The following is a 26,205-nucleotide window of genomic DNA, read 5'->3' as shown; positions in this document are numbered from 1 at the left end:
GGGCTGGTGTCTCAGGGGAACAGCCTGCTACTGCACCCTTTTTCTGTCCTTGACCCTCAACCTGGGCCCCAAAGGAGGGGCCCCCAGAGAGAGAACCCTGGTTGCAGCAGGGCAGAGGGAAAGCTGGAGCTGCTCTCTCTCCAGCTCACCCCATTTCTCCCTCCCGCAGAGTAGTCTGTAGCCTGTTTCCCATGCCCTCTGCCCTCAGTAGTCCTCCTCCTCAGCCAGGGACAGCAGCACAGCCTTGGGTGTGTTCTCAAAGAGGGCTGCCCGGTTCTGCTGCTGCCCCTTCTTCACCCAGTGGCCGTAGATTCGGAAGGCGCAGGCATCTATGAGGCGTCGCAGTGGCCGCAGGGCGTAGGGGTCTCGGATGACGATCTCCCTGGTGGCCGGCTTCACGCGGCGGTACTGGTAGTAGATCCTCACCGAGGCCAGCACGGTCAGACAGATCACCTGTAAGGGCAGCCAGGTCACCTGGGAGGACCAGGACCAGGAGCCCTGCCCACGAGCACACAGAGGCTCTAAACGAGAGGGCGTTGAGGCCTCAGTGGCTTGTGGTAGGATCTCGGTAGCAGCCCCCTCCCAAATGGCAGGCAGAGATATGAGTTGACAGCCAGTCAGGTGACTTCTCTGCCGCCAGAGGAAGCAAAAATGGAACCATCCCGTGGAAAAGAGGCACAGGTACCCAGGAAAACCCAGGGCAGGGGGACCCCTGGCGGGCTGATTCCTGGCCTTGGACTTCAGGAGCCAACTGCAGGTCGCTGCTAGACCGTGCACGCTGAACCCATCCCTCAAGTACCTTGAATTTGCCTCTGGGGCTGAAATGGCGCACTTCCTCCACCACATACTGCTGGAAGAAGGGGTGTGCCAGGGCCTCTTCTGCTGTGCAGCGCTTCTGGGGCTCGACCACCAAGAAGCGAGAGACCTGTGGGAACAGAGGGGGCCTGCCGGAGGATGCCCTGGCAGGGAGCCCACCTGGGTTTGGTGGCCAGGGTTCCCAGGTGCTTTCCTCCTTCCTGAGCCCAGGGGAGCCAGCAGGCCTGGCCTCTCACCAAATCCTTCACCGTGTCTGAGTGGTCGTCCCATTCTGGTGAGCCAAACTGGTAGCTGCCACTCACGATCAGCCGTAGCATCAGCATCTGCTTCCGGTGCCAGAAGGGCGGGGAGCCGGCTAGCAGGGTGTACATGATGACGCCCGTGCTCCACCTGGGGGTGGGGAGCCGAAGGTCACCCACCCTTGGCAGGCAGGGGATGGTGAAAGAGGGAGGACGGCTGCCCCTCACCTGCCCAGCCCATGCTGCCGCCCTGAGGCCATCACTCCTCATACTCACAAATCCACCTCCTTCCCATAGCCTGGGTGGTCATCATTCATGGAACACTGGATGATTTCAGGGGCCAGGTAAATGGGGGTCCCACAGACCTCTGTGGAAAGTTACAGTAGCAAATATTCACACAGAAGGGTGAGTGTGGACAGCACCCATGTTGGAGATGGATGGGCTGTGGTGCTGGCCCTGGACTCTAACACTGACTGTGACCCCTGGGGCCCACTTAATGCTTCCCTGGTCCACTGTAGCCATCTTGGCCTGGAACTTGAGCAGGGGGAACCTGGCTCAGTTCAGTCTGGGGAAGAGGATGCCTAGCCCCTGAAATAGTAGGATTTTCATCTGGGGTGCATGGGTTGGGTAAGTTGGGACAAAATCCAACCAATCACTGCTCCTGGGAAAACTGGACATGGCAGCCCCTGACGTGGACGCTGGTCCACAGTGCCAGACCTCGCAGCTTCTCTCCAGGTGCCAGCTGGCAGGAAAAGCCGAAGTCTGTGAGCTTGATGTTCATGTCGTCATCCAGGAGGATATTCTCGGGCTTGAGGTCACGGTGCACGATGTTGAGCTTGTGTAAGGCACAGATCACCTCCAGCAGAGCTCGCATGATTTTTCTAAAGTGCACAGATGTGTGCTACTCAATATGGTTGGTTGTTGTTGCTTTTTAACTGGCCCTGGGGCTTGAACTCAGGGGCCGGGGAGTTGTCCCTCAGCTTCTCTGTGCTCAAGGATAGTGCTCTACTACTTGAGCCGCAGCGCCACTTCTGGCTTTTTCTGAAGAGTTTATCGGAGTTAAGAGTCTCTCATGGACTTTTCTGTCCAGACTGGCTTCAAACCACAATCCTCAGATCTCAGTCCCATGAGTAACTAGGATTGGAAGTATGAGCCTCTGAGTCTCTCTGCATACATGTAGCCTAGCCTGACCAGAATTCACTATGAAGCTGAGGCTGATCTTGAACTAGGGACCCTCCTGCCCCCTGTATCTCAGGTACAGACATTGCAGGTGTACACTGCCATGTCCAGCCTACTTTTAAGTTTCTTAGTTGACATTATTGAGCAAGATAAAAAGAATGAAGGGGCTGGGAATGTGAATTAGTAATAGAGTGCTTGCCTAGCATGCATGAAGCCCTGCTTCCAGTCCTCAGTACCACATAAACAGAAAAAGAAGTGGTGCTGTGGCTCGAGTGGTAAAGTGCTAGCCTGGAGCAAAAGAAGCTCAGGGACAGTGCCCAGACCCTGAGTTCAAACCCCAGGACTAGCAAGAGAAGAGAGACAGACAGAGAGAGAACAAGTGTGCACGTGTGTCTCCACACATTGCACTTTTACTCTGCATGCAGGGTCAGGAAGACTAACACCCAACTACATTGTGAGAGCCGGGGAAAGAGGGAGGCCGCCAAGACAAATGCACACCAGGCAGGCCTCTTCCAGCCTTCATACCTGTGGCCTTAGGACTTGGAAAGAGACCCTCACCTGGCTTCCCTCTCACTCAAGGTGACCTTCTCAGTGAGGTAGTCAAAAAGCTCCCCTTTCTTCATCCTGTGGGAGCAGAGGAATGCAGGTAAGTTAGTTCAAGACCCCACTCCTTTCCCCTGATCCCACAGAGCTGTCTCCCACCCTCATTTCTCAAAGGCAGCTCCCTATGAAAGCCCAAGAACGGGAAAGTCTGGTCTGGGAAGAGTTGCAAGAAAAGCTCTGTAGGCTGTATGGGGGGGGGGGGGGTATGTGAACACGTGTGGGGGGTCTGACATCGTCCAGCTGGAACCCAAAGAACTCAGGAGTAGAAGGTCGCCCCAGGGAGTAGAGGAGGCATCCTACAGCCTCTGGCCCTGGGCCCCAGACTCAGATCAGAAGGACTCAGCTGTTTTCAGGAAATAGAATTAGCATACAAGTTAAGCAAACTTTGCCTATTAGGGGGCTAAAAATTGCAGTTCAATGAGGGCCCAGTAGCTGGCTGTAATCCTTGTGGCCTGTAGTCCTTGCTATTCAAGAGGCTGAGGTCTGAAATCACAATTCAAAGCCAGTCTGGGCAGACAAACCCAGAGACTCTTACTTCCAATTTAACAGACCAAAAGCTGAAACTGAAGGCATGGAACTGAAAGAGTGCCAGTCATGAGCAAGAAAGCCAAGGAGCATTTTAGAGTTCAATCCCTAGGATTCCCCACACACACACATAACCCCCCATCCTCTACCCCCATGCACACATTATTATAGTCTTTTGGTATGATCTGATATTTTTATTTTAGTGATACTAGGGTTTGCTCTACCACTTGAACCATATCCTCATCCTTAGCCCTTTGTTTTGATTTGAAACAGGGTCTCCCAGTACAGCGTAGGCTGAGTCTCAGTGCCTGGCCATCTCTTGGGGTGGATCTAGAACGAGTTATCTGCTGCACATGCCTTCTGGAGGGCTTCTCAGGACACCAGTAAAAATAGCAACCACAAGCACCCTTTGCAAGGGCTACAGACATTTGAGAATTTGATCTGCCCACTAAGGTTATACAGGAGGGAGCAGAGGGACTGTGCAGAGAGGGGACACTTGTAGCTAGGAGAGTGTCCACTGGTTAAATAGAGAAAAGCATATCCAGCCTCCCCTCGCTCCCTCCAGGGAATGCAGAGACTCCCAGGGTAAACCAGGAGGAAAATGAATAGAGAAAACATCGACAGTGTTATTGTGGAAAGGCAAGAAAACCTTAGCCTTGGCAGGCCTGGGGTTTATCTGAAGATACAGCCTAGATTTACAGAGGCAGTGTCTTTATAAGGTAATGTGTGAATATAATTTTTACATCATCTTCCCCTTCTGGTACTGGGGACTGAAGAGCTAAAAAAGCGCCCCCATTCTGAAGCAGCAACCGTCTTGTTGTTTATGTAAGCTGTGCAGGGTGTAGAGATGAAAAATAACTACCCCCAGACCCAAAATTATTTCCCATCAGTAAGCAGAATAAGAAGAAAACTCTGATTCAAAAAATCACCAAGGACCCAGAGGCTGCACAAACAGGAACTTCTGGAGCCTAGTCAGGCATTGTTCACACAGGTGTCCACAAGCTCCAGGAACTGACCTATGTTGTGTCAAAATTAGACTGCACATATAGCATTGTATAGCATTTGTTTCCCAAACCATAAAACTATTCTTTGACAGTTGAATGAGACCCAGCCGGCGTGAGAACTTCCCGTCAGTTTCCACCAGCCTGGGAAGCTCCCTAATCCCTATCTTACCTCACTCGACCACCTGATGGGTGTAAACCTGTGATTTTTGCCTTTAAAAAGACTGTGTAAACCCTGACTGTCAACTTCTCCCCCCACCTCACTGCGTCACTGCTTTGGGGTGTGAATGGACAAGTTCCTTGCCTGGCTCGTAACCCGCAATAAACTTTGCTTTTGCATTTCGGAACGTCTGACTCTCGGTGGTCTCTTGGTGGTTGTCCTGAGACTTGCGCATAACAGGGACCAGTGTTCTACCACTGAGCTATACCCCCTAACCCCCAGGTTTTATCATTTTATTTCCTTTGAGAGACAGTAGGAGAACTAATTAGCAGCAGTCATTATAATGATTTGCCAATGAACAGCTGGGTCTATGCAAGACTACTCAGGGGACTCTTGCCATGTCTCCCAAAGTTAGCAGTACAATTACTATGTGAGACATTTCAACACTACACAATCTACTTGAATAATCCAGTTCCTAAACTAGCCATGATATGACAAAGAACCAAGACACCCCTATTGCAACAGACCTCTCACCGCAGTCATTGTGTTTCCTGATAAGAGATCTTAGTGGAGTACAAGGAACAAGTAGCTGAGGAATTTCCTTTCCTGGGAACGTTGTCTTTTTTTGTGTGTATGTGTGCATCATGGGGCTTGAACTCTGGGCCTGGGTGCTGAGCTCTTCAGTTCAAGGTTACTGCCCTACTTCTGGAGCCCCAGCACCACTTCCCCTTTTCTAATGATTAACATAGAAGTCTCAAGTCTTCAGTGCTCCAGCTGGTTCTGAATCAAGATGGTCTTGAGTAGTTAGGATTACAGGTGTGACCCACCATACCCAGTTCCTGGGAACATTTTCTACAAGATGGTTAGGTCTTGAGCACACAGTCCCCAGAGTACCTGGGCTCACTCACACTTGACACTTTGTGACAAGAGATCATTGCCCTCATTTATCCTGTCAGTACATAAATAAGGTAACAATATTAATCTGGAACCATATCTTTATCTGAATTTTTTTTTTTTGGCCAGTCCTGGGGTTTGAACTCAGGGCCTGGGCACTGTCCTTGGGCTTTCTCAAGGCTAGCATTCTATCACTTGAGCCACTTCCAGCTTTTCCTGTGTATGTGGTCCCAAAGAATTGAACCCAGAGCTTCATGAATGCTAGGTAAGCACTCCACCACTAGGCCACATTCTCTACTTGAACCACATCACTCGTCCTTTTGTTTTTCATATGAGGTCTTACACTTTGGTCTGGGTGGCCTCAGGCTATGATGCTCTTACCTCTGTCTCCCAAGTAGGTAGAATTATAGGTGTGGGCCAACACACTCACCTCTTTTCCTTACAATGATCTGCAGTCACTAAAATCTTTGTAAGTGAATAAACCAGTAGTAGAGCATTTGTAAACATGTGCCAGACATCCAAACTCTTTTCCATGCCCAGAAATGGCAGCAAACCCCTGCCCACGGATACTGGCTTCCACCCTCAAACTCCCTTTTCTCCCTGGACCCTTGCAGATCTGTGATCATAGCAAGCTATTGGCCATAGAGCCCCTTTTGCTAGAGAGTTTCAGATCCAGGCCTTTGCTCTGGTCCCTCCCTCACTTCAGACATGCACTGCCTGGAAACCCTTCCTGACCACTCTGAAAAAGCCTGTAATCCCAGCAACTTGGGAGGATGTGGCCAGACAGGCAATGTTAGCACCTCCTGCCCCCAAAACAAATGTACACAAAATGGGGGCATGGCATAAACAGTACAGAATTTATGGGTACAAGGCCCTGGACTGCAGAAGCACATAAATGAGATACAATATCCTTGCTCTTGAGTCCCTTGTTTCACTTTACAAATACACTTGGATGTATGTTAGGACTTTATCCTTTTCATTGCTGTGTCCTCAGTGCTTAGAATATTGAGGAACTCACCATCATCACTCACCTTTATAGTCAACCAACAATGACTAAAAATTGTTAGCATTTATCTGGTACCAGTCACTGTGCCATTATTTTACTCATAATACTAATGAGAAAAACAATACTTAAGTTACTCAGGAGGAAGAATGCAAGTTCCCAGGCAGTCTGGGCTACATAGCAAGACTTTGTCTCTACAAAAACAGAGAGAACAAAAAATTCAAATGACAAGTGTGAATGTAGCTTTCAAAGCATGGCAACCTGACAGGCCTATCAACCTAAAGCACCTGTGGCCCTACTTATCCTCATCCTCACAGTGGAGGCCAGAGTAGCAAGCAGTTCAGAGATAGGCCCAGGCCATGCTGGCCGTGGGCTGAGTACTTACAGGTCAAACACCAAGAAGAAGAAAGTGTTGGTCTCGTAAGTGTCCTTCAGCTGTACTGAAATAGAAATGGCTGGCTTGTCTCAAGGAGCAGGGAGTCCTGGGTAGAGGCAGCAAGGCACAGGAGCAAGGAAGCTAACTTCTAAATCCGGGGTGGGGGCATGGGGTGAACCCCAGGAGCTCAAAGAAAACCAACCAGGGGAGTGGGTGGGTTTCCCACTCCTCCCCCCTCAGCCCTGTCTCTGCTCCTTCTGAGAAGAGATGGGGCTGGTAACTTCCGATCTCCAGGACACTTGAGGGGGTCTGGCAGGCTGGCCAGGGTGCTGGGTGTTTGCATCTGAATCACGACCCTGCTGTGGTCTGTGGTCATCACTCACTGATGTTGGGGTGTCCAGAGACTTTCCGCAGGATGTCCACCTCCTTTAGGGTGGCTTCCCGCAGCTCCCGCACCTCTTTTGAGCTGAAGCTGCCTCCGCCAGTGACATCGATGATCTTCACTGCATACTCCTGGCAGGTGGGCTTGTGGATGCAGCGTCTGACCACACTGCTCACTCCCCTGGGGGTGCAGAGCCTGCATGGCCTCGGGGACCCCCACCCGGGCACAGGGGACTAGAAGGGACTGGGGTGGGTAATGTAGGCACAGAGCTCCAGGTGGCCTGCCAGAGCTCAGACGTGACAAACCTGGTGTTGCAGTTCAAGGAAGGAAACCCTCCCATCTCTGATCCCGATCTCAATGCAAAGCTGAGCAAGCTCGGGGGCTTTGGCTGGAGGGCCACCTCAGATCTCTTACCCCCTTCCCTGCCCTGGCAACATTCTAAACCGAGGTGGGGGAACTTAGACAGGTGCAGGGCTGGTTGTGGCCTGCAGACATCAGTGGGGAAGCCTGGGTCCTACCTGCCCAGGATCTCCTTGGGCTCATAGTTCTCATAGAAGCCCTGTGTGGAATGAGAGCCAGGCAATGTCTCGTCCCAGGTCATGCTCAGCTCCTCCGGTGTGATCTAGGGTCCTTGGGAGGGGAAAGATGCTGTCAGCCCCTGTCCCAGGAGATGGGGTGTGCTTCTGGAGGGTTCACACTGTTTCTTGCTATCTTCACCTCTCCTAGCATGGGCTGGCCCATAGTGAATGTTTGAAATGAATGTCAGGTGACTGGGGGAAAAAAAATCCAGCCAACTTTGGCACCCTAGCCTTTCATGGCCCCCAGTGAAGGCCACTGTCCCTCCTGTGGCTCTCATCCCCTGGCTGCTAAGAGCCTTGCACCCAGCCTGGCCTGCCTCTTCCCAGCTTGGATAGTCTTAAGACCCCCAGACAGCTGGGAGTGTGGCCTAGTGGTAGAGCGCTTGCCTAGAATGCATGAAGACCCAGGCTCCTCAGTACCATATTCTCAGAAAGTGCCGAAAGTGGTGCTGTGGCTCAGGTGGTAGAGCTCTAGCCTTGAGAAAGCCCAAAGACAGTGCTCAGGCCCTGAGTTCAAGCCCAGGACTAGCAAAAAAAAGAAAGAAAACGAAGACGACCCCCTAGTTCTCTTACTGTCCCTCCTAGGGCTGCAGCAGATGGTGAGCCATGACCCACTCGTGGCAAGGGCTAGAGCAGGGGATGGGGCCGTTTTTTGTTTTTTTTGCCAGTTGTGGGATCTGAGCACTGTCCTTGGACTTTCTCAAGGGTAGAGCTCTACCACTTGAACCATAGCACCACTTCCAACTTTTTTCTATGTATGTGGTACCAAGGAATTGAACCTGGTCTTCGTGTATGCTAGGCAAGCACTCTATCACTAGGCCAAACTCCCCCCCCCCCCCCCCCCGGGATCCTCTTAAGAAGACCCACACAGCCTGGATGCTGGAACACACCAGAAACTGCAACGTTAAGTGAATCTTCTCTTCCTGAGACGAGGCTGGTCCTGCTTTCTACATTTGTAGGAAAGATTTCTGTGATTTCATCATACTAATAACCCATTCCCAAACCTTTGTCTCAACTGCAATAGCTGAAAGCTTACCAGCTCAGCTGAATGTCTCCTGCTCGTCCTACACATTCTGTCCACATGCAGGGCTCTCATGTGACCTCTCTTCCTACCCTTCTCCCTCCTTCCTTTCTCTCCTTCCTCCATTGCTGGGCACTGTGGGATACAGAGCTGGGCTGGGTGAGTCTTGGTACCAGTATCTGCATCATTGGCCAGTGTGTGCTGTTATTTGCCCATTGGTGGCGTTTTCTCTTGGACTTCCTCTGTTCTCTGTGCCCAGGGTAGGTACACAGCAAATGCTGCCTCCTATGTCAATGGATGAAAAGGCAGCCCTCTGACCCAGACTCTGGTGGGCAGAATGCTCCATGTCTTGCCTGATAAGCCCTGCCTGGTTTTGTTGAGTGTGGAGAGGAACACACCAGTACAGCAAGCCTGGAGCTAGAGATGTTTAGCTGGTAACACAGAGGTTGCTGCAAGGAACTGAACTCCTTCAGATGCAAGGTTTCAGGGTTGTAGAAAATAGGCACAGTCAGCCCCTCACCCTGCATCCACAGCCTCAAAGCCCATGAGGGCTTGGCCTCTCGAAGAACCCAATTTGCTGACCAACCAAGCCGCAGCATTGATGCCTGCACTCGGGCTTGCCATTCCAGGAGGGCTGTGGTGCCTGCTCCTGGGTGCTTGGTTACCAGAGGCAAGTTTAGAATAACAATATCTCCCTTGCCAACAGCTGACACCAGGACTCACATAGGCCTCCCTCACCCCATCAGCAACCAGAGTATCTGTTCTCCAGAAAACCCACCCCAATTTCTGACAGGCCCTTCTTGTTGCCAGAGTATCTGTGCCCCTCTCCTCACCCAGCCTCCCTTACTACACCTTCCATGGATGGACTGGCTCAAGGATGCCATCAGGGCTGGGAGCACTATTTTCTGGCAGATGAAGTTCTGGCTGGACTCACTTTTCCTGGTGTTTATGGCATGTGTCCCCTGCTCTGAAGGCTGACTGGGGCTAACTTTGTGCCTCACTCTTCCACGATCCCTAGGATCTCAGTGGGAGGGTCTATAATAGGGGTAGCCTATTCCTTTTGTTCATGACAGTCCACTACCCAAACCTAGTTAGGAAAACATACAAGGATTGCCCTTCTGTAGATCATTTAGTGACCTTCAGAGGGAGAAATGTGTATAATGGATTTGTCCCACCCTCTCCTCAGTCCATTGGCTTCCCAGCTACTTACTGTTGAATCCTGGAAGAGACTTGAATGGCTGACAAGAATCCTAAAGGTCTCAGAGCCTGGGGGCAGAAGGGATAGTAGAGGGGCTGAAGCCAGAGTAAGGTGTCTTGCTGCTCTTCTTTTGAGCTTTGCTGTTTCACAACTGAAGGCTGATATGCCAAAAATAAATCACAACTGCAAACCTGGGATATGGTCCAAAGCTCAGCAGAGGGCAAGGGTGGCCTCTGGTGGAGAGTGAGGAAAACTCAGGTGGCCTGGGACCAAGGGGACAGCAGGAAGTGACCAGTCATTCTCCCTCCCAAGCCCAGAAGTCATTTGCTACTTGAGTACTGAAAGCAGTTTGGGGAACAAATCCCTCCAGTGAACAAGCGCTGTTTCAGGCTGTCCCCCTAAGTCAGAGCAATCGGGCTCTTCCCTGGGTGGAAAGGTGGACACGGGTCCTTAGCCTTTCTTCACCCTCCTCCATAACCGGTTGATACCTTCCTCCAACTCCTTAATTATGACACCGGGCTTCCACTTGAGCCACGCTCCGGTCCTCAGCCTCCTCTCACATTAAAACCAGAGGAGGGATCAGGATCACCCAGCCCTTCCTACAGGGACCCACATACTTATTAGCATTTAAAATTTCAAATGCTTCACATTCTTTATAGTGACTTGTCAGGATCACCAGAACAGGGACCAGGAGCACAGACTAGTGGCAGAGTGCTTGCCTAGCATGCACAAAGCCCTGTGTTCCATTTCTTGATACCACATAAACAGAAAAAGCCAGATGTGGTGCTGTGGCTCTCAAGTGGCAGAGATCCAGCCTTGAGAACAAATGTTCAAGGACAGTGCCCAAGCACCTCCAAGTTGAAGCCCCAGGAATAGTACTGCACCAGGTGCAGTGGCTCACTCATGTAATCCTAGCTACTCAGGAGGCTGGGTCCTGAAGACTGCAGTTCAAAGCCAGCCTGGGCACTAAAAAGTCCATGAGATTCGAATTAACCACCAGAAAACAGGAAGTGGCACTGTGGCTCAAGGGATAGGGTGGTAGCCTTGAGCTGAAGAGCTCAGGGACAATGCCCAGGACCTAAGACCAACCACAAAAAAAAAAGAAGTACGTACATACATACATATCCATATGTACACGTGTATATATATACATGCACATACACACACACACACACACACACACACACACACACACACACACACACACACACATATTCCCCCATCCCAGTTACGGCAATCAAACCTAGGGCCTGACAAATGCCAGTTATCTATGTCCCATCCCCGAAATCACCATCATTAGGAGCTACTGCTCATGTTATTAACTCCAGGCTTGTAAGATACTATCATCTCCAGAGGCTACAGACCAGATGAACTGGAAGACACCCTGTGTTACTTTAGCAAGCATTTGCCAGGCCTGGGGCTTGAACTGAGCCTGACCACTGTCCTTGGGCTTTTTCAAGGTTAGCACTCTACCACTTGAGCCACAGTACCACTTCTGCCCTTTTCTGTGCATGTAGTACTGAGGAATCAAACCCAAGTCTTCATGCATGCTAGGCAAGCATTCTACCACTAGGCCAGACTTCTAGCCCGTGCATATCTAATTGTTGTGTGTGTGTGTGTGCACACCAGTCATGGGGCTTGAACTCAGGGCCTGAGCACTGTCCTTGGGCTTTCTCAAGTCTAGAGCTCTACCACGTGAGCCACAGCACCACTTTTGGCTTTTTCTATGTATGTTATACCAAGGAATCAAACCCAAGTCTTCATGCATGCTAGGCAAGCATTCTATCACTAGGCCAAACTCCCAGCCTGTCCATTTAATTTTTACCTTTCATTAAATTTACCACCACACCACATCTTGGAAGAAATCACTTTATTCTAAGTAACTGAATAACAGAACAGCTGGAGGCCATACAGACACCCATTAGCTCCAACTCTACATCATCTCAGTGAACCTCTATTAAGAGTCACAATACTCTCTTCCATGGCCACCCAAGGCAACAAAATTATTAATAACAAGAAGTTAACTTATAGTTTTACACTCTATAGTGTCACTATCAATTACATTTCCATGTTAAATTAACTTGGTCATCAGAGGTGATTTTCCATTTTTTCAACTTCAACTTCACAGTTAAACTAGTCCTGAAAAATAGAAAAGTAAGTTAGCATACCAGTGGGGAAAAAGAAAAAAGAAAAAAGAAACACAACTACAATTTCCCTTTGTAAGCTACTGAAAGCTTACTTCTACCACAGCTTAGGAACAGAGAAGTCCTGAAGAGGATATCTAGCCACTTAGACATCAGAGGAAATATTAACAAAAGAAATGTCAATAAACACAGGCGTGTGATTCCACCTCCCTCCTCCCCAATTTTCCTGCCCAGGCTGGTTTAGAACAGTGATCCAGATTGCTCAGATTCCTGGGTAGCTAAGATTACAGGTGTAAGCCTCCAGTGCTAGCAGATCTAGAAGTTCCATGGAGTGACTTAAAACCAGTGAAATAAGATCTGGCACACAGATTTATACTCGTTTGAGGATGTAGATTTCAGTCACACAGGATTGAGAAGTACCACTACGAACAGAATGTATATCACCTACCATTTGCAATTCTGCACTGCTTCAGCACCTCATTGAAGCCCTCACAGAGCTTGAAGTCACCCTGGTTCTGGGCACACTCCAAAAACTGCTTTATCTCATAAGAACATGGGCCACTAAGCTGCTGCTGCTGTGCCAGCTGGGCTCCCTGGGGCTCCTGCAAAGGCCAAACAATCAGGTCTATCAAGAAAGGAAATCCTATATACACCCTGCTTGGAAGGGAAAGGCTGCCCCTGACCTTACCTGGTAAGTGATGTCCGGCCTGGCAGGCTCAGCGTTACCAGCTCCACTGAAGCCCCCAGTGATGGCATGACCCAGTGTGTGCCCTACGGCAGATCCCACAGCCACGCCAGCAGCAGTGGACGCCATCTGGGCCATGAGCCCTGGCTGCCGGGGTACAGCGGCAGGAGCGCCCACAGCCGATGCTGGGGCTGCCATTGGTGGCTGAGCTACAGGAGCTGGCCTGGGTGCAGCTCTCACCGGAGGGGCCCGGCTACGAAAGAAAAAAACAAAAAGTGTCCACTACTGGTTCCTTCATGTTATCCTTAGCACTTAGGAGACCAAGAGTTCAGGATTGTGGTTCAAAGCCAGCCCAGAGAGAAAAGGATGTAAGAACACCTCCAGTAAACCACCAGAAAAACAGAAATGGGCCTGTGGCACCAAGTGGGACAGTGCCCAGGTCCCCAGTTCAAGCCCCAGGATAGACAAATAACTTGGATATAAGAAGACTGCAGGGCCAGGAGTGTTGGGCTAGTGATAAGACCGCTTGCTTGGTATACATGAAGACCTGGGTTTGATTCCTCAGTACCACATACATACAAATAGCCAGAAGTGGTGCTATGGCTCAAGTGGTAGAGCTCGTCTTCAAAAGCCCAAGAACCGTGCTCAGGCCTTGAGTTCAAGCTCCAGAACTGCCCCCCCACCAAAAAAAGTAAGACTTCAAGGCTGGGAATGTGGCTTAGTGGTAGAGTGCAGTATGTATGAATCCCTGGATTCTATTCCGCAGTATCATATAAACAAAAAAAGCCCTAAGTGACACTGTGGCTCAAGTGGTAGAACACCAGTTCTGAGCAAGAGGCTCAGGGACAGAGTCCAAGCCCTGACTTCAAGTCCTAGAACAGGGAGGGGGGAGGGGGAGGGTGATAGAAGGGAGGGAAGGGAGATAGAAAGGAGGAAGGGGAGGGGGGAGGGAAAGAGACTAAAACAACTTCAGGCTGGGAGTTTGGCCTAGTGGTAGAGTGCTTGCCTAGCATGCATGAAGACCCGGGTTTTCCATTGCTCTGTACCAGATACATAGAAAAGCCGGAAGTGGTGCTGTGGCTCGAGTGACAGAGTGCTAGCCTTGAGGAAAAAGTCCAAGGACAGTGCTCAGGCCCTGATCAAACCCCAGGACTGGCAAAAAAAAAAAAGCCATGAAACTTCAGGTCAGGCACTGGTGGCTCACACCTGTAATTCAAGTTACTCAGAGGCTGATATGTGAGGATCACAATTCAAAGGCAGCTCAGGCTAGAAAGTCCATGCCAGAAATGGCACGGTGGCTCAAAGTGGTAGAGCATTTGCCTTGAGCTGAAGAGCTCAGGGACAACAACCAACAACAAAAAAGTCACATGCCATATATAAAGGAAAAAATGTTTCCAGGATGCTATCTTGAAAAATATCAAGACTTCAGATTATCCAGGCAAATCTTTGGGCCTGGTCTGGCAAGTGTTCACAAGAGGTTGTGGGTAGTGAAATGCTCACAGCCTCAGTCACTCAGAGACTTAGAGGAAAGGATCATTTCAACGCAGGAGTCTGGAACCAGCTAAGCCTGGGCAACACGGAGAGACCAAGTTTCAAAACAATCCAAAAGTCTGCTGGGAGTGCATTCTAGTGGTAGAGGATTCGCCTTAACATGCATGAAACCCTGGATTTGATTCCACAGTGCCACATACACAGAAAAAGCCAGAAGTGGTGCTGTGGCTCAAGTGGCAGAGCTCTAGCCTTGAGCAAAAACTGTGACCAAGGATAGTGCCCAGGCCCTGAGTTCAAGCCCCAGAACTGGGAAGAGGGAAAAAAAAACAAAACAACTACTCTACAGTCTTCTAGGAGAGGAAAAAAAAAATCTAGTCCAATTACTTTATTCAACAGATTTGAAAACCCAATTTTAGTGGAAACGACTGGCCTGAACTATACAAGTTAATTTCAGGCCGAGCACTTGCCTAAAAATCTCAACACCAGGATGACACAAGAGAATTTCTAGTTCAAGGCCATCTTGGGTTACACAGTGAGACCTTGCTTCAAGAAAAACAAACAACCAAACCAAAAAAACCAAGGCTGGGGGCTGGGAGTTTGGCCTAGTGGTAGAATGCTTGCCTAGCATGCATGAAAACCTGGGTTCGATTCCTTGGTATCACACACATAGAAAAAAAAGGCTGGAAGTGGTGCTGTGCCTCAAGTGGTAGAGTTCTAGCCTCGGGAAAGCCCTGAGTTCAAGGCACAGGACTGACAAGAAAGGGAAAACGAAATGAAAAACAAGGCTGGAGATGGAACTGCGCCCTCAAGAGGTGAAGCGCTAGCTTTGAGAGAAAAGTGAGACTACAATTTGAAGCTCTAGTAACAGCACAAAACGGAAGGTTTCCGGGTGGGGGGTTGTAAACAAGACTTGAGGTCGAAGATCAATGAAGCTCTAATGCTCTGGGTTGCATCCCCCGCACACATGGGGGGGGGAATCCAGATTCGCCATCTGGCCTGCTCCATGTCGCTTCTGCGATGTCCTCTGAGCCGCTGAGAACCTCTAGGCCAAAACGCCTCCCACACTGGACCCAGGGTATTTTCCAGGAGCGAGTGCCATCCCGTTCCGCCCCTTCTCGCCGTTCTGGCCTCCCCCAGTGCCGCGGCCGGGCCCGCCTCCCCTCCCCACCCCCATGCCGGCCTCCCCCAGGCCCGCCGCCCCTGGAGGCCCGCACCCGGCCCTTCCTCGTCCCTGCCCCCCCTCAGCCCGCTCCGCGAGGGCCTACCGAGGCCCGCCGCCCACTCCCCGCCGCCCCCCAGGCCCGCCGCCCACTCCCCGCGGCCCCCTCAGGCCCGCCGCGCACTCCGCTGCCCCCCAGGCCCGCCGCCCACTCCCCGCCGCCCCCCAGGCCCGCGCTCGGAGGCCGCTTCCGGCCACGCCGCCCCCCCAGACCGCTCCGTGAGGGCCTACCGCGGCTCGCGCCCCACCCCGCCTCCCCCCAGGCCCGCCGCACACTCCGCCGCCCCCTCCCCGCCAGCCTCCCCCAGGCCCGCGCTCGGCCCACCCGTGCCGCTCTCCCCGAGGCCCACCGCTCCCGTCGCGCCGGCCTCCCCCAGGCCCGCGCCCGGCCCCGCCGCCCCGTCCGGACACCCTGGGCCTTTACGCCCCCGCCCGCCGCCTCCCTCGGCGTCACGAGGCCGGCGGAGCTCGGGAGCCGCGCCCGGAATCCAAACTCTGGGAGGGTCTCACCTGGCCGGTGGGGCCACTCGGGAGGTGCGGCTGCGGCTTCCACGAGGCATCCTGGACCCTGACGACGAACCACGTCCAGAAGCGGGAGACCTACGAAGCGCACTGGCGACAGAGCCAAGGAGAGCGGAAGGCGGAAGGCGGGGCTGGCCCCTAGCGCGCAACCAATCAGGCACAGGCAGAGGTCTCCGCGTGCCGACGTCTCCAGGGCCCTGAAGGTCATTGGAAGAGCAGAACGTCACCGCGACGACGCGCCTTGCGCGATGACGTCACACGACCGGAGCCGGGGCGGGGCAGCGCAGGATGCCGGAAGTGCCGGCTGTGTCCTCTTAAACTTCGTCCGGGCTTCCGACTTCAGTTCAGTCCGGGAGCGGCCTGCTTCCGGGGCTCCCTAGGGCCTTTGCTGTGTGTGGAGGTGAAAGGCAGCCGCCGCCGCGGCGCCGCTTCTCCGGCCTGCTTGCCAGGGAGCCCGGGCAACGTTCCGAACGTTAAATGACTTGAATATTAACACTTGAGACTAATCATGTAAAACAAATTTCACACGACGCAAGATGCACAGTCCTGGGGCAAGTGTGGGAGTTCTAGTTGTATTTATTTCTTGCCTGGATCCAGTACAAAAAGAAAAAAATGCTTGCATTCAAACAAGAGTGGCTTACGTTTTGGTATCACAATGTATCATTACAGTAATAGCCATGAAATGGTCCTTCAACCAAAGCTTACTAAATAAATGGCTTGCCTGTTCTGAAGACAGGGTAATCAGAGAGGGAGACCACCAGCCTACATCACCAACAGGTGCAGCCCGGCCAGGAAGAAGTGGCGAAGCCCACGTGCTTATGAAAGGTAGGAACTTGGAAGAGGAACAGCCATTGCAAAGACCCCACGCCTGTGCTTTAATGAGGCCTGGCGTGACTGTTCACAGTGAACAGAACTGCTCGCTGGTCTGAAAGCTGGCTAGGTAGTGGCATTTCATGTTGGGGGTTCATGGGAGAGCCCTGAGGGAAGTTTATAAACAAAACAAAAGAGGTAGAACCTCCGTTTCTGCTTGGATGTCAATCAGAAACTTCTTCCTTCTGCCAGAGGAGTCTTCTCATGCCCTGCAACAACAGAAGGTAAGTGGGACCCAAGGGTAGATAATGTTCCCACAGGAAACAGCTATTTTCCCATAACTCTTTGTTTCTTTCAGTGCTGGGCATCAAGTACACGGAGCCAAGGCATGCCAGGCAAGAACTACTTGGACTAACGTTACTCATAAACTTGCAAGTCAGAGGGTCGTCAAAATTCCAACCTCAAAATTAGTACCACCAGGTCCCAAATATTTCTTGTGTCCCTGAAATTTGATTTTGGATGTTAGACTTTTGCTACCTTTTCCTTACTTCCAGCCTTAGTTCTCCCTATTTGATGCCACTCTGCTTCTTTATCGCACAAATAGCCCTTCCTCTTCTCCTTCAGGGAGATGGACCTCACAAATGAATTTTTCACAAGTTTTCATTTCAGCAACTGCATACTTTATGTGAATGAAACAGGCCTGGTTAAATAACCATACGATTTATGTACTTGGTTTGGGATAATTTATAAAGAGTTGGAAAAGCTTTTAAAGGGTATATTCTGAAGTGAGGATGTGTCTCACAGTGGTAGGGCACTTGCCTTGAGCTGAAGAATTCAGGGACAGTACTTAGGCTCTGAGTTCCACAAACAAATTTAAAAAACAACTAAATTTCACATTAAATTATTGGGCTGGGAATGTGGCTTAGTGGTAATGTGCTTGCCTAGCATGCGTGAAGCCCTGGGTTCAATTCCTCAGCACTAGAGAAACAGAAAAAGCTGGAATTGGCATTGTGGCTCATGTGGTAGAATGCTAGCCTTGAGGAAAAAGAAGCTCAGGGACAGTGCCCAGGCCCTGAGTTCAAGCCCCAGGATGGCAAAAACAAACAAATAAAAGGTGCATTCTGTCACAAGAGGAGCTTGAGAGAGAATGTTAAACAGTATTAAGACAGAAAGATTAGGGGCCGGGAGTTTGGCCTACTGGTTAAAGTGCTTGCCTAGCATGCATGAAGACCCGGGTTCGATTCCTCGGTACCACATATATAGAAAAAAGCCGGAAGTGGTGCTGAGGCTCAAGTGGTAGAGCTCTAGCCTTGAGAAAGTCCAAGGACAGTGCTCAGGCCCTGAGCTCAAGCCCAGGACTGGCAAAAAAAAAAAAAAAAAGACAGAAAGATTAGTGGTGGTGGTGAAGGCCATTCGCCCAGCACTCAGGAGGTGGAGGCAGAAGAATCACAAATTTGAGGACAACCTGCGCTACATTATTTTAGTAACTACTATGTGTCAAGCACCAAGCTTTACGTGCCTTATTTCATTTACATCTTCAAGAACTCCTGAAAGTGGCACTATAGTAAGCACTGCTTTATAGGTGAGGAAAATAGAGAAGTTACAGAATGAACACAGGTCAAACCAAGGCCTATTACCATGCCTTACCTGGGTGTTTGGAGACATTGCATAATTAAGAAGACTTCATGACCCCAGAGGAAGTAGGATGGTAAATTTTTAATTACCTACTGTTTATGGAATGCATCTTACATGGCAGGCTCTTTATTGTTAGATGCCTAGCTTTTGTTGCTGATCCTTACAATGTAAAAAGTAGTGCAATATTCCCAGTTGACAAACAAACAAAAAAAAAGCTTTGTAAAGCTTGAGACTAGTTACCACTCAGAAGTTTGCTGGATGCGAGCATGGGGGGATACCAAAGCCAGAACTCAAATCCAGGTTTTTGCTCCTTTGAGGGTTAAAAGCCCACTGCTAGGTATAGAGGTCTGACTGAGCACAGATGAAGAGAAGAAAAAGGCTAGCAAGTCACCTTCTGCACAGTTCCCCCCTCCCATGGAATCCTGGAGTTTGAACTCATGGCCTGAGTAATGTCCTTGGGCTTTCTCAAGGCTAGAGCTCTACCACTTGAGCCACAGCACCACTTATGGCTTTTTTTTCTATCTATATGTTACAGAGGAATCCAACCTGTGTATTTGAGCATGCTAGCCAAGCACTCTACCACTGGGCCACACTCCCAGCCCTTCTGCACAACTTTGTAATGTAACTTGGCTTGCCCTTAAATGTCAGGTTGATGAATGGTTCTAATGTGAGGAAAAGTAAATGCCCAGGAGCATCTGCTTTCCTTTAGCAATTAACAGTGCGAAAGTAAGACTCGTGACAAATTTTCTGTGATCAAAAACAAGTTGTGGTGGCTGGGAGTTTGGCCTAGTGGTTAAAGTGCTTGCCTAGCATGCATGAAGACCCGGGTTCGATTCCTCGGTACCACATACATAGAAAAAAGCCAGAAGTGGTGCTGAAGCTCAAGTGGTAGAGTGCTAGCCTTGAGAAAGTCCAAGGACAGTGCTCAGGCCCTGAGCTTAAGATCAGATCTGGCAAAAAAAAAAAAAAAAAAAAAATTGTATACTATGGCTTACATGTAATATGTTTACCTACCTCACAGGAAAATTCTGAGTAAAACAGCACGAATACTAATATAATACAAAGAGCCCAAATACTAACATCAGGACCACTAGGACTGCTGCCTAAAATTAGCTGTGTGAAGAAGCCTGGAAAGGTTTTTTTGTTTGTTTGTTTTTTGTTTTTGTTAAAACTTGAACTCAGGGCCTGAGCACTGTCCTTGGGCTTTTCTCAAGGCTAACACTCTGCCACTTGAGTCACAGCACCACTTCTAGATTTTTCTATGTATGTGTTACTGAGGAACCGAACCCAGCTCTTTGTGCATGCTAGGTCAGCACTCTACTACTAGGCCAAACTCCCATCCAACCTGGAAAGGTTTTGAGCTCTCTTTTGCCTTAGAATTCCTTGTCTAAAATGGGGGCAAGCAGCATCTAAAAGGATTGCTGTGAGACGAGTAAGCACAGATAGTCTAGCACTGCTCAGAAATGGAAGTAAAACCTTCAGTGTGCTCTGACACTGGGATGAGAAATCTTGTCAAATTCCTATCTTTGGTCGTCCTGGTTCATCTTTGTGTGTGTGTGTGTGTTCTTGTCCTGGGGCTCAAACCCAGAGCTTGGGGATTGTCCTCAAGGTTTTGTGCTCAAGGCTAAGTGCTCTATGACCTAACTCACAGCTTCAATCCCAGCTTTTTTTGGATAGTCCAGTGGAGGTTAACTGGAATCTCATAACTTTCCTGTCCTGCCCAGGCTTCAAAACATGATTCTCAGTTCTCAGCCTCAGAGTAAGCTAGGACCACAAGCATGAGCCAGCAATTCTGTGACTTTTCCTCCCTTGTTCTTTCACTTTTATTTCTGATGCAAGGTTTCAGTACATAGCTCAGGCTGGCCTGGAACATGCTATGTAGGCCAGGTTAAGTCCTGGGATTACAGGCTGCACCACTAAACGTAGCTGTGGTAGCTTCTGTGATAACTCAGCTATTTGTGGACTGGAAATGAATTATCATAGCAACTTAAAAAAAAAAAACACCTCAGAAGAGTTAAAATGTCATTCTTGCTGTTGTTCTCTTTTAATTAAAACCTTTAAGACAGGCATATTCATTCGGATGTAACTTACTTATTTAACAATTAGTAAGGAAAGACTGAAGCAGTAAACTTAAGCAACGTGGAAACAGTTCTGTTGAGCAACATGGTGTCAGTTACAGCTGGAGTCAGTGAAAATACTTTTTATCCGGGTCCTTCATGTATCCTGCAGAAAATCAGACAAAAACAAAATTGGTTAATGTTTTTTTCTACCAATGTTTTTCTAACATGAGCACTGGAAATCTCTCCATTTCTGTTTTGTTCAGTATCCTTGTGATTTTAATTTGCGTTCCTCTGACTTTTGGTACCGAATATCTTATTTCTCACCCCTCCTTTATGCTGGTCCTGGGCTTGAACTAAGGGCCTGGGCACTGTCCCATAGCTTTTAGGCTCAAAAATAGCTTTCAAACACTTGATCTCCAGCATCTTTTTTTTTGGGGGGGGGGGTTAATTAATGAGACAGTTCTCTCATAGAATTTCCTGCTTGGGCTAGCTTCAAACCTTGATTCTCAGATCTCAGCTTCTAGAATAGCTAAGATTACAGGTGTTGAACTACAGATGCCTAAACATTGACTCTTTTTTTTTTTTGTGAGTCATGGGAATTTGAACTTGGGCGCGGGTGCAGTCCCTGAGCTCTTCAGCTCGAGGATACCACCCTACCCCTCGAGCCTCAGCCCCACTTCCTGTTATTTAGTGATTAATTGGAGATAAGAGTCTCTCGTTCTTTAGTGCCCGGCTGGCGTTGAACCGCGATCGTCAGAGCTCAACCTCCTGAGTAGCTAGGATTACAGGTGTGCGCTGCTTACCAGTGTAGAGTGAGTGCTTGCCTAACATGCAAGGAGCCCTTGGTTCGATTCCTCAGTACAACTTAAAAAGAGCCGGGCGCGGTGGCTCACGCCTGTAATCAATCCTAGCTACTCGGGAGGCTGAGATCTGAGGATCGCGGCTCAAAGCCAGCTCCGGGCACAGAAGGACCCGAGACTCTTACCTCCAATGAATCCCTAAAAAACGGGAAGTGGGGCTGTGGCTCCAGAGGTAGGGTGGTAGCCCTGAGCAAAAGCAGCTCAGGAACAGCGCCCAGGCCCTGATTTCAAGCCCCAGGACCGGCAAAAAAGCAAAAAACAAACCAAACCCTATTTGTGTAAAATTTGTGTTTACTCAGAAGCATTCTGAAATTCAAGATGTCAGCAAAGCAGCTGCGACGTCTTTTGCAGGAAGAGTGGAATTCGCAGCCCTCGTGTTTGGGGACGGTTTCACCGCGCAGCTCAGGCTGGCCTGGCTCCTCCGGCCTCCGGCTCCTCGGTGCTGGATTGCGCCTGCGCGCGCGCCCCCGCCGCCCGCGCGCCCGCGGCGCGGCCCCGCGGCCCCGTCACCCAGGCCGAGGTTCTCGGAGCGGGTTCCGCGCGCCCGCGCGGCGGCGGCGGCGGCGGCGGGCCGGGCGCGGCTGACGTACCAGGCTCAGGCGAGGCGGGAGCGCGGCCGGGGCTGCAGCTGGCGCTGGCGCCGCCGGCGCTGCCCGTCCAGCAGCTTCTGCGCGATCTTGCGCTCGTGGCCGCCCGGCACCGGCCGGTTGGTGCGCAGCTGCTGCTCGCGCCGCGTGCGGCCCTTGCTGCGCCCGGCCCCGCAGGCCGGGTAGTCGCGCAGGTAGACGTAGTCCAGGCACTCGTACACGCCCTCCTCTTCGAGTCCCGCCGGCGGCGGCGGCGGCGGCGGCGCCCGGCCCTGGGCACGCAGAGCCGCCGCGCGGGCACCCCGCTCCATCGCGCCGCCGCTCCGGCCGGCCGCGCGCGCGCGCTCGCTGGCAGGGCCGCGCCCCGCCCCGCGCCCCAGCCCCGCGCCCCCATTGGCCTCTGGGGGGGCGTGCCCCGTGACGTCACAGAGCCGCGCGGCCCGCGCTCCGCGGCGTGGGCGGCCCCGGAGCTGTGACGTGCGTGGCGGCCCCGGGGGTCCAGGGCCCGCCGGCCGTGCGCGCGGGGCCGCAGCCGACGCCTCGCGGATGCAAGGCCCGCCCCGGCCCCGGCCCCGGCCCCAGAGCGGGCCGGGCAGAGTTAAGCCGCCTTCGACCGAGGAAGGGTAACACGACCGAACTCGCTCGCCCGCGGGCCCGGAGCGCGGCCTCGTGGGGAGGCCGCGTGGCGCGCGCGCAGCTCTGGGGCCCGCACCGGGAGAGGCCGGGCGCGGCGCCGAGGCCGAGAGCACGCGGCCCGGCGAACGCCCGGCGGAGCGGGAGCCCAGCCTCGAGGGCGGAGGGCGGAGGCGGCGCGTTCCTCCCCCGCCGCGCGCTCCTCCCCTGCCGCGGGTTCCTCCGCCGCCGCCGCGCGCTCCGTAGCCGGCGCGCTCCGTCGCCGCCGCGCTCCGGGCCGGCCGGGAGCGGAGGCTGGGGAAGGACTGCAGGCAGGACGGGGGAGGTGGCTTCCAGGAAAACGTGCCGAGGCTAACGGCGTCTCTGCCTGGCTTTACTTTGGGCCCCGAGTCCCTCAGGCTCCGGCAACGTGGAGCAGGCGGAGGCGGCGGCGGGCTCCACGCTGCCAGCTTTGCCCCGGTCCACGCCTCGGTTCCCAGTCTAATTACCTAACGACAGCCTCTGCTGCGGCTGCCTGAGAACCGGGAAGGCCCCGCTGGGGTTCCCGCTGACGAGCCAGGTCGCTTCCATCCAGCTTCCATCCGAGTTACCCCTCGGGATGTTCCTTTCTTAAAAGAAAAACTTCTCAAACACCAGATCCCGCTGCGATTTTGGTTTGTGACTAGCTTGATGATTGGAGATTCCTCCCCCCGCTCCAAGACAGCCTGATTCCCCCGTGGAGTGTGGCCTGCATAACCAAACTCAGAGAGCGAATTCTGGTGTGTCATTAAGTGATGGGATCTCTGGGGAATTGGGGAGTGAGGGGACACTCACTTTCCACATAGTTTACACGTGTGGTGCTCTCTTTAGCTTTACATTTTGTTAGTTTAAAAGTACCCAGGGATTCTCAAGATAAATAGAACCAACCCCATCACTAGGGTTCAGTAATTATCAAGATCCCGAAACATTTGCTTTACAGACCCTATTTCATACATACCCGTTTTCATCAATTTCATCATTTTAGATCAAATCCCAGACACATAATTTCACTCTTGTGTATCTCAGTATAATAGTTCTTTTTTTCATACATTTTTATTGTAATTAATAGATACTGCATCTAGCTTCTCTCTATGGAGACAGAGTTTTAAGAACATCCTTCCAAGCTGGCTTGGAACCACAGTCTTTCCATTGCAGCTTCCTGTGTAGCTTGAAATGTCAAGCATTTGTTACTGTATGGCTTCAGAAGGGGTCTCACAAACTTTTAAGTATAATAGTTCTTTAAAAAGGAAACTTTTTCATTCAGGCATGGTCCATCCTAGCTCTTGGAGGCTGAAGCAGGGTATGTGAGTTTGAGCCATTCTGGCTTTTATTTTGAGACCCTGTCTTTTCCACCCTCCCAGACAGGGTAATGGGGCTTGAACTCCGCCTGGGCACTGTCCCTGAGCTCTTCAGGTCAAGGCTACTGCCCTGCCCTTAAGTAAAGCCCCAATTCCCATTTTCTTTTTTCTTTTTTTTTTTTTTTTGCCAGTCCTGGGCTTGAGCTCAGGGCCTGAACACTGGCCTTGGACTTTCTCAAGGCTAGAGCTCTACCACTTGAGCCTCAGCACCACTTCCGGCTTTTTTCTATGTATGTGGTACCGAGGAATCGAACCTGGGTCTTCATGCATGCTAGGCAAGCACTTTAACCACTAGGCCAAACTCCCGGCCCCTATGAGTGTGATGATTTTTTTTTTTTTCCAGTCCTGGGCTTGGGCTCAGGGCTTGAGCACTGACCTTGGACTTTCTCAAGGCTTAGAGCTCTACCACTTGAGCCTCAGCACCACTTCCAGCTTTTTTTGCTATGTATGTGGAGTACCGAGGAATCGAACCCGGGTCTTCGTGCATGCTAGGCAAGCACTCTACCACTAGGCCAAACTCCCGGCCCCCCAATTCCCATTTTCTAGAGGTTAATTGAAGATAAGAGTCTCAAGTCCGGGGCTGGGAGTTTGGCCTAGTGGTAGAGTGCTTGCCTAGCATGCACGAAGACCCGGGTTTGATTCCTCGGTACCACATACATAGAAAAAAGCCGGAAGTGGTGCTGAGGCTCAAGTGGTAGAGCTCTAGCCTTGAGAAAGTCCAAGGACAGTGCTCAAGCCCTGAGCCCAAGCCCAGGACTGGGAAAAAAAAAAAAAAAAAAGAGTCTCAAGTCCTTTTGTGCCCAGGCTGGCTTGGAACCCTGACTGTCAGATCTCAACCTCCTGAGTAGCTAGAATTACAGACATGAGTCACTGGAGCCCAGCTCTCACTTGTATTTCTGGGGAATTGAGACTGGATGTTTGCTCTGATTTCATTTGTAGGGGATCAAGTAAACTTCCTGAGAAATGACGCATGTTGGCCTCTGTTCAGTTTCAGTGATTCTGGGTTTTGGGTGGTGCCTATCTGCCTCTGTCATCCTACAGTGGTGGCAGCTAGCAGCACCCAGCTGTTAGTTGCTTTGCTTTTGGTTTACTTCACAGAAGAGCCTTGGCAAGGCTCCTCTCTAGGATGACACTTTAGGAGGTGGGTTCTAGCAAAATTTGGAAGGCATATTTCTGGCAAGAATCAATGGCATGGCCGGGAGAGTGCCTAGTGCACAAAGCCCTGGTTTTGATTCCCCAGAACCACATACACAGAAAAAGCCAGAAGTGGTGCTGTGGATCAAGTGGCAGTATGCTAGCCTTGAGCAAAAAGTGTCCAAGGAAAATGGCCAGGCCCTGAGTTCAAGCTTCAGGACTGGTAAAAAAAAAAAAAAAAAAAAAATCAGTGGCATGCCAGCACCAGTTGTCATGCTTGCTCCAACAGACTTTGAATCTGAGCCCTGGCGAGTTAGCTCCGCCACAGGGCATGGCTGTGCCTCCATTGTATCTACAGACACTATGGCCTTGACCTCACAATCCTCCTACCTCAGCCTCTTGAGTGCTGCGATTATAGACATATACTCTATCACACTTAGTTTGGGAGTCATTTCTATTTTATTCATTTCATACACACACACACAATTAGCTGTTGAGGCTGAAGATATGGCTTAGTGGTAGAATAGTTTCCTAGCAAACACAAGGCTCCAGGTTCAATTCCCAGCACCTTGAAAAACAAAATAGTATTCAAATTACTGTGTGGTAGTGCAACAAGGACAAAGCTTGCCAGCAGCCATCTTTCTGGGTAATTATGAGGAGTCCCCACAGGCTCATGTGAAGTTTGGTCTCCAGATGCCGATGCTCTCAAGGCAGAAGCAGTCAGGCGCTGGTGGCTCATGCATGTAACCCTACTCAGGAGGCTGAGAGCTGAGGATCAAGGTTCAAAGCCAGACCAGCCCATGAGACTCTCTGATTAAGCACCAAAGAGCCAGAAGTGCCCGGGAGTTTGGCCTAGTGGTAGAGTGCTTTTCTAGCATGTACAAAGACCCGGCTTCCACTCATCAAAGCTGGAAGCGGTGCTGTGGTTCAAGTGGTAGAGCTCTAGTCTTGAGAAAGCCCAAGGACACAGTGCTCAAGCCCTGCGTTTAAGCTCCAGGACTGGCAGAAAAAAAAAAAGCCAGAAGTGGGGCATTGGCTCAAATGGTATGATGAAGATCAATGATCTCCCTAGGG

General features: G+C 51.1%; 3 protein-coding genes across 4 annotated transcripts; all 3 read right to left on the bottom strand.

The window, feature by feature from the left end:
* Positions 1 to 183: 183 nt before the first annotated feature.
* Phkg1 (phosphorylase kinase catalytic subunit gamma 1) lies at positions 184 to 10,048 on the bottom strand. 2 transcript variants are annotated; one of them, XM_090324201.1, is made up of 9 exons: positions 9,988 to 10,048; positions 7,697 to 7,808; positions 7,180 to 7,358; positions 6,806 to 6,860; positions 2,793 to 2,858; positions 1,773 to 1,936; positions 1,332 to 1,422; positions 800 to 1,206; positions 184 to 453 (listed from the first exon to the last, which is right to left on the bottom strand). In XM_090324201.1, exons 2-9 carry the CDS (start codon positions 7,777 to 7,779, stop codon positions 257 to 259), a joined length of 1,242 nt encoding a protein of 413 aa, XP_090180327.1. In that variant the 5' UTR covers positions 7,780 to 7,808; positions 9,988 to 10,048; the 3' UTR covers positions 184 to 256. The 2 variants fall into 2 exon arrangements, with proteins under 2 accessions (XP_090180327.1, XP_090180328.1); XM_090324202.1 differs by lacking the exon at positions 9,988 to 10,048 and having other exon boundaries at positions 800 to 925; positions 1,053 to 1,206; positions 7,697 to 7,798.
* Positions 10,049 to 11,830: 1,782 nt separating this feature from the next.
* Chchd2 (coiled-coil-helix-coiled-coil-helix domain containing 2) lies at positions 11,831 to 16,160 on the bottom strand. The gene is made up of 4 exons (XM_090324207.1): positions 16,025 to 16,160; positions 12,808 to 13,057; positions 12,568 to 12,721; positions 11,831 to 12,114 (listed from the first exon to the last, which is right to left on the bottom strand). Exons 1-4 carry the CDS (start codon positions 16,072 to 16,074, stop codon positions 12,104 to 12,106), a joined length of 465 nt encoding a protein of 154 aa, XP_090180333.1. The 5' UTR covers positions 16,075 to 16,160; the 3' UTR covers positions 11,831 to 12,103.
* Positions 16,161 to 20,503: 4,343 nt separating this feature from the next.
* On the bottom strand, positions 20,504 to 22,313 carry Nupr2 (nuclear protein 2, transcriptional regulator). Its single transcript, XM_090324140.1, has 2 exons — positions 21,992 to 22,313; positions 20,504 to 20,704 (listed from the first exon to the last, which is right to left on the bottom strand). Exon 1 carries the CDS (start codon positions 22,297 to 22,299, stop codon positions 21,997 to 21,999), a length of 303 nt encoding a protein of 100 aa, XP_090180266.1. The 5' UTR covers positions 22,300 to 22,313; the 3' UTR covers positions 20,504 to 20,704; positions 21,992 to 21,996.
* Positions 22,314 to 26,205: the final 3,892 nt, after the last annotated feature.

Source organism: Megascapheus bottae, chromosome 34, assembly GCF_031878675.1.
Source record: "Megascapheus bottae isolate mThoBot1 chromosome 34, mThoBot2.hap1, whole genome shotgun sequence".
In the NCBI taxonomy this organism is placed as follows: Eukaryota; Metazoa; Chordata; class Mammalia; order Rodentia; family Geomyidae; genus Megascapheus; species Megascapheus bottae.
Note: the sequence above shows the minus strand (reverse complement) of the source record. Positions and strands in the feature narration are given on the sequence as shown.

Coding starts and splice junctions, on each gene's coding strand:
- Nupr2 (XM_090324140.1), bottom strand. CDS start 22,299: ATGGAGCGGGGTGCCCGCGCGGCGGCTCTGCGTGCCCAGGGCCGGGCG.
- Chchd2 (XM_090324207.1), bottom strand. CDS start 16,074: ATGCCTCGTGGAAGCCGCAGCCGCACCTCCCGAGTGGCCCCACCGGCC. Junction 13,058..16,024: donor CGAGTGGCCCCACCGGCCAG/GTGAGACCCTCC, acceptor TTTCTTTCGTAG/CCGGGCCCCTCCGGTGAGAG. Junction 12,722..12,807: donor GGCCGGACATCACTTACCAG/GTAAGGTCAGGG, acceptor TGGCCTTTGCAG/GAGCCCCAGGGAGCCCAGCT.
- Phkg1 (XM_090324201.1), bottom strand. CDS start 7,779: ATGACCTGGGACGAGACATTGCCTGGCTCTCATTCCACACAGGGCTTC. Junction 1,937..2,792: donor TTGAGTGAGAGGGAAGCCAG/GTGAGGGTCTCT, acceptor TGTGCACTTTAG/AAAAATCATGCGAGCTCTGC. Junction 1,207..1,331: donor TATGGGAAGGAGGTGGATTT/GTGAGTATGAGG, acceptor CCCCACCCCCAG/GTGGAGCACGGGCGTCATCA.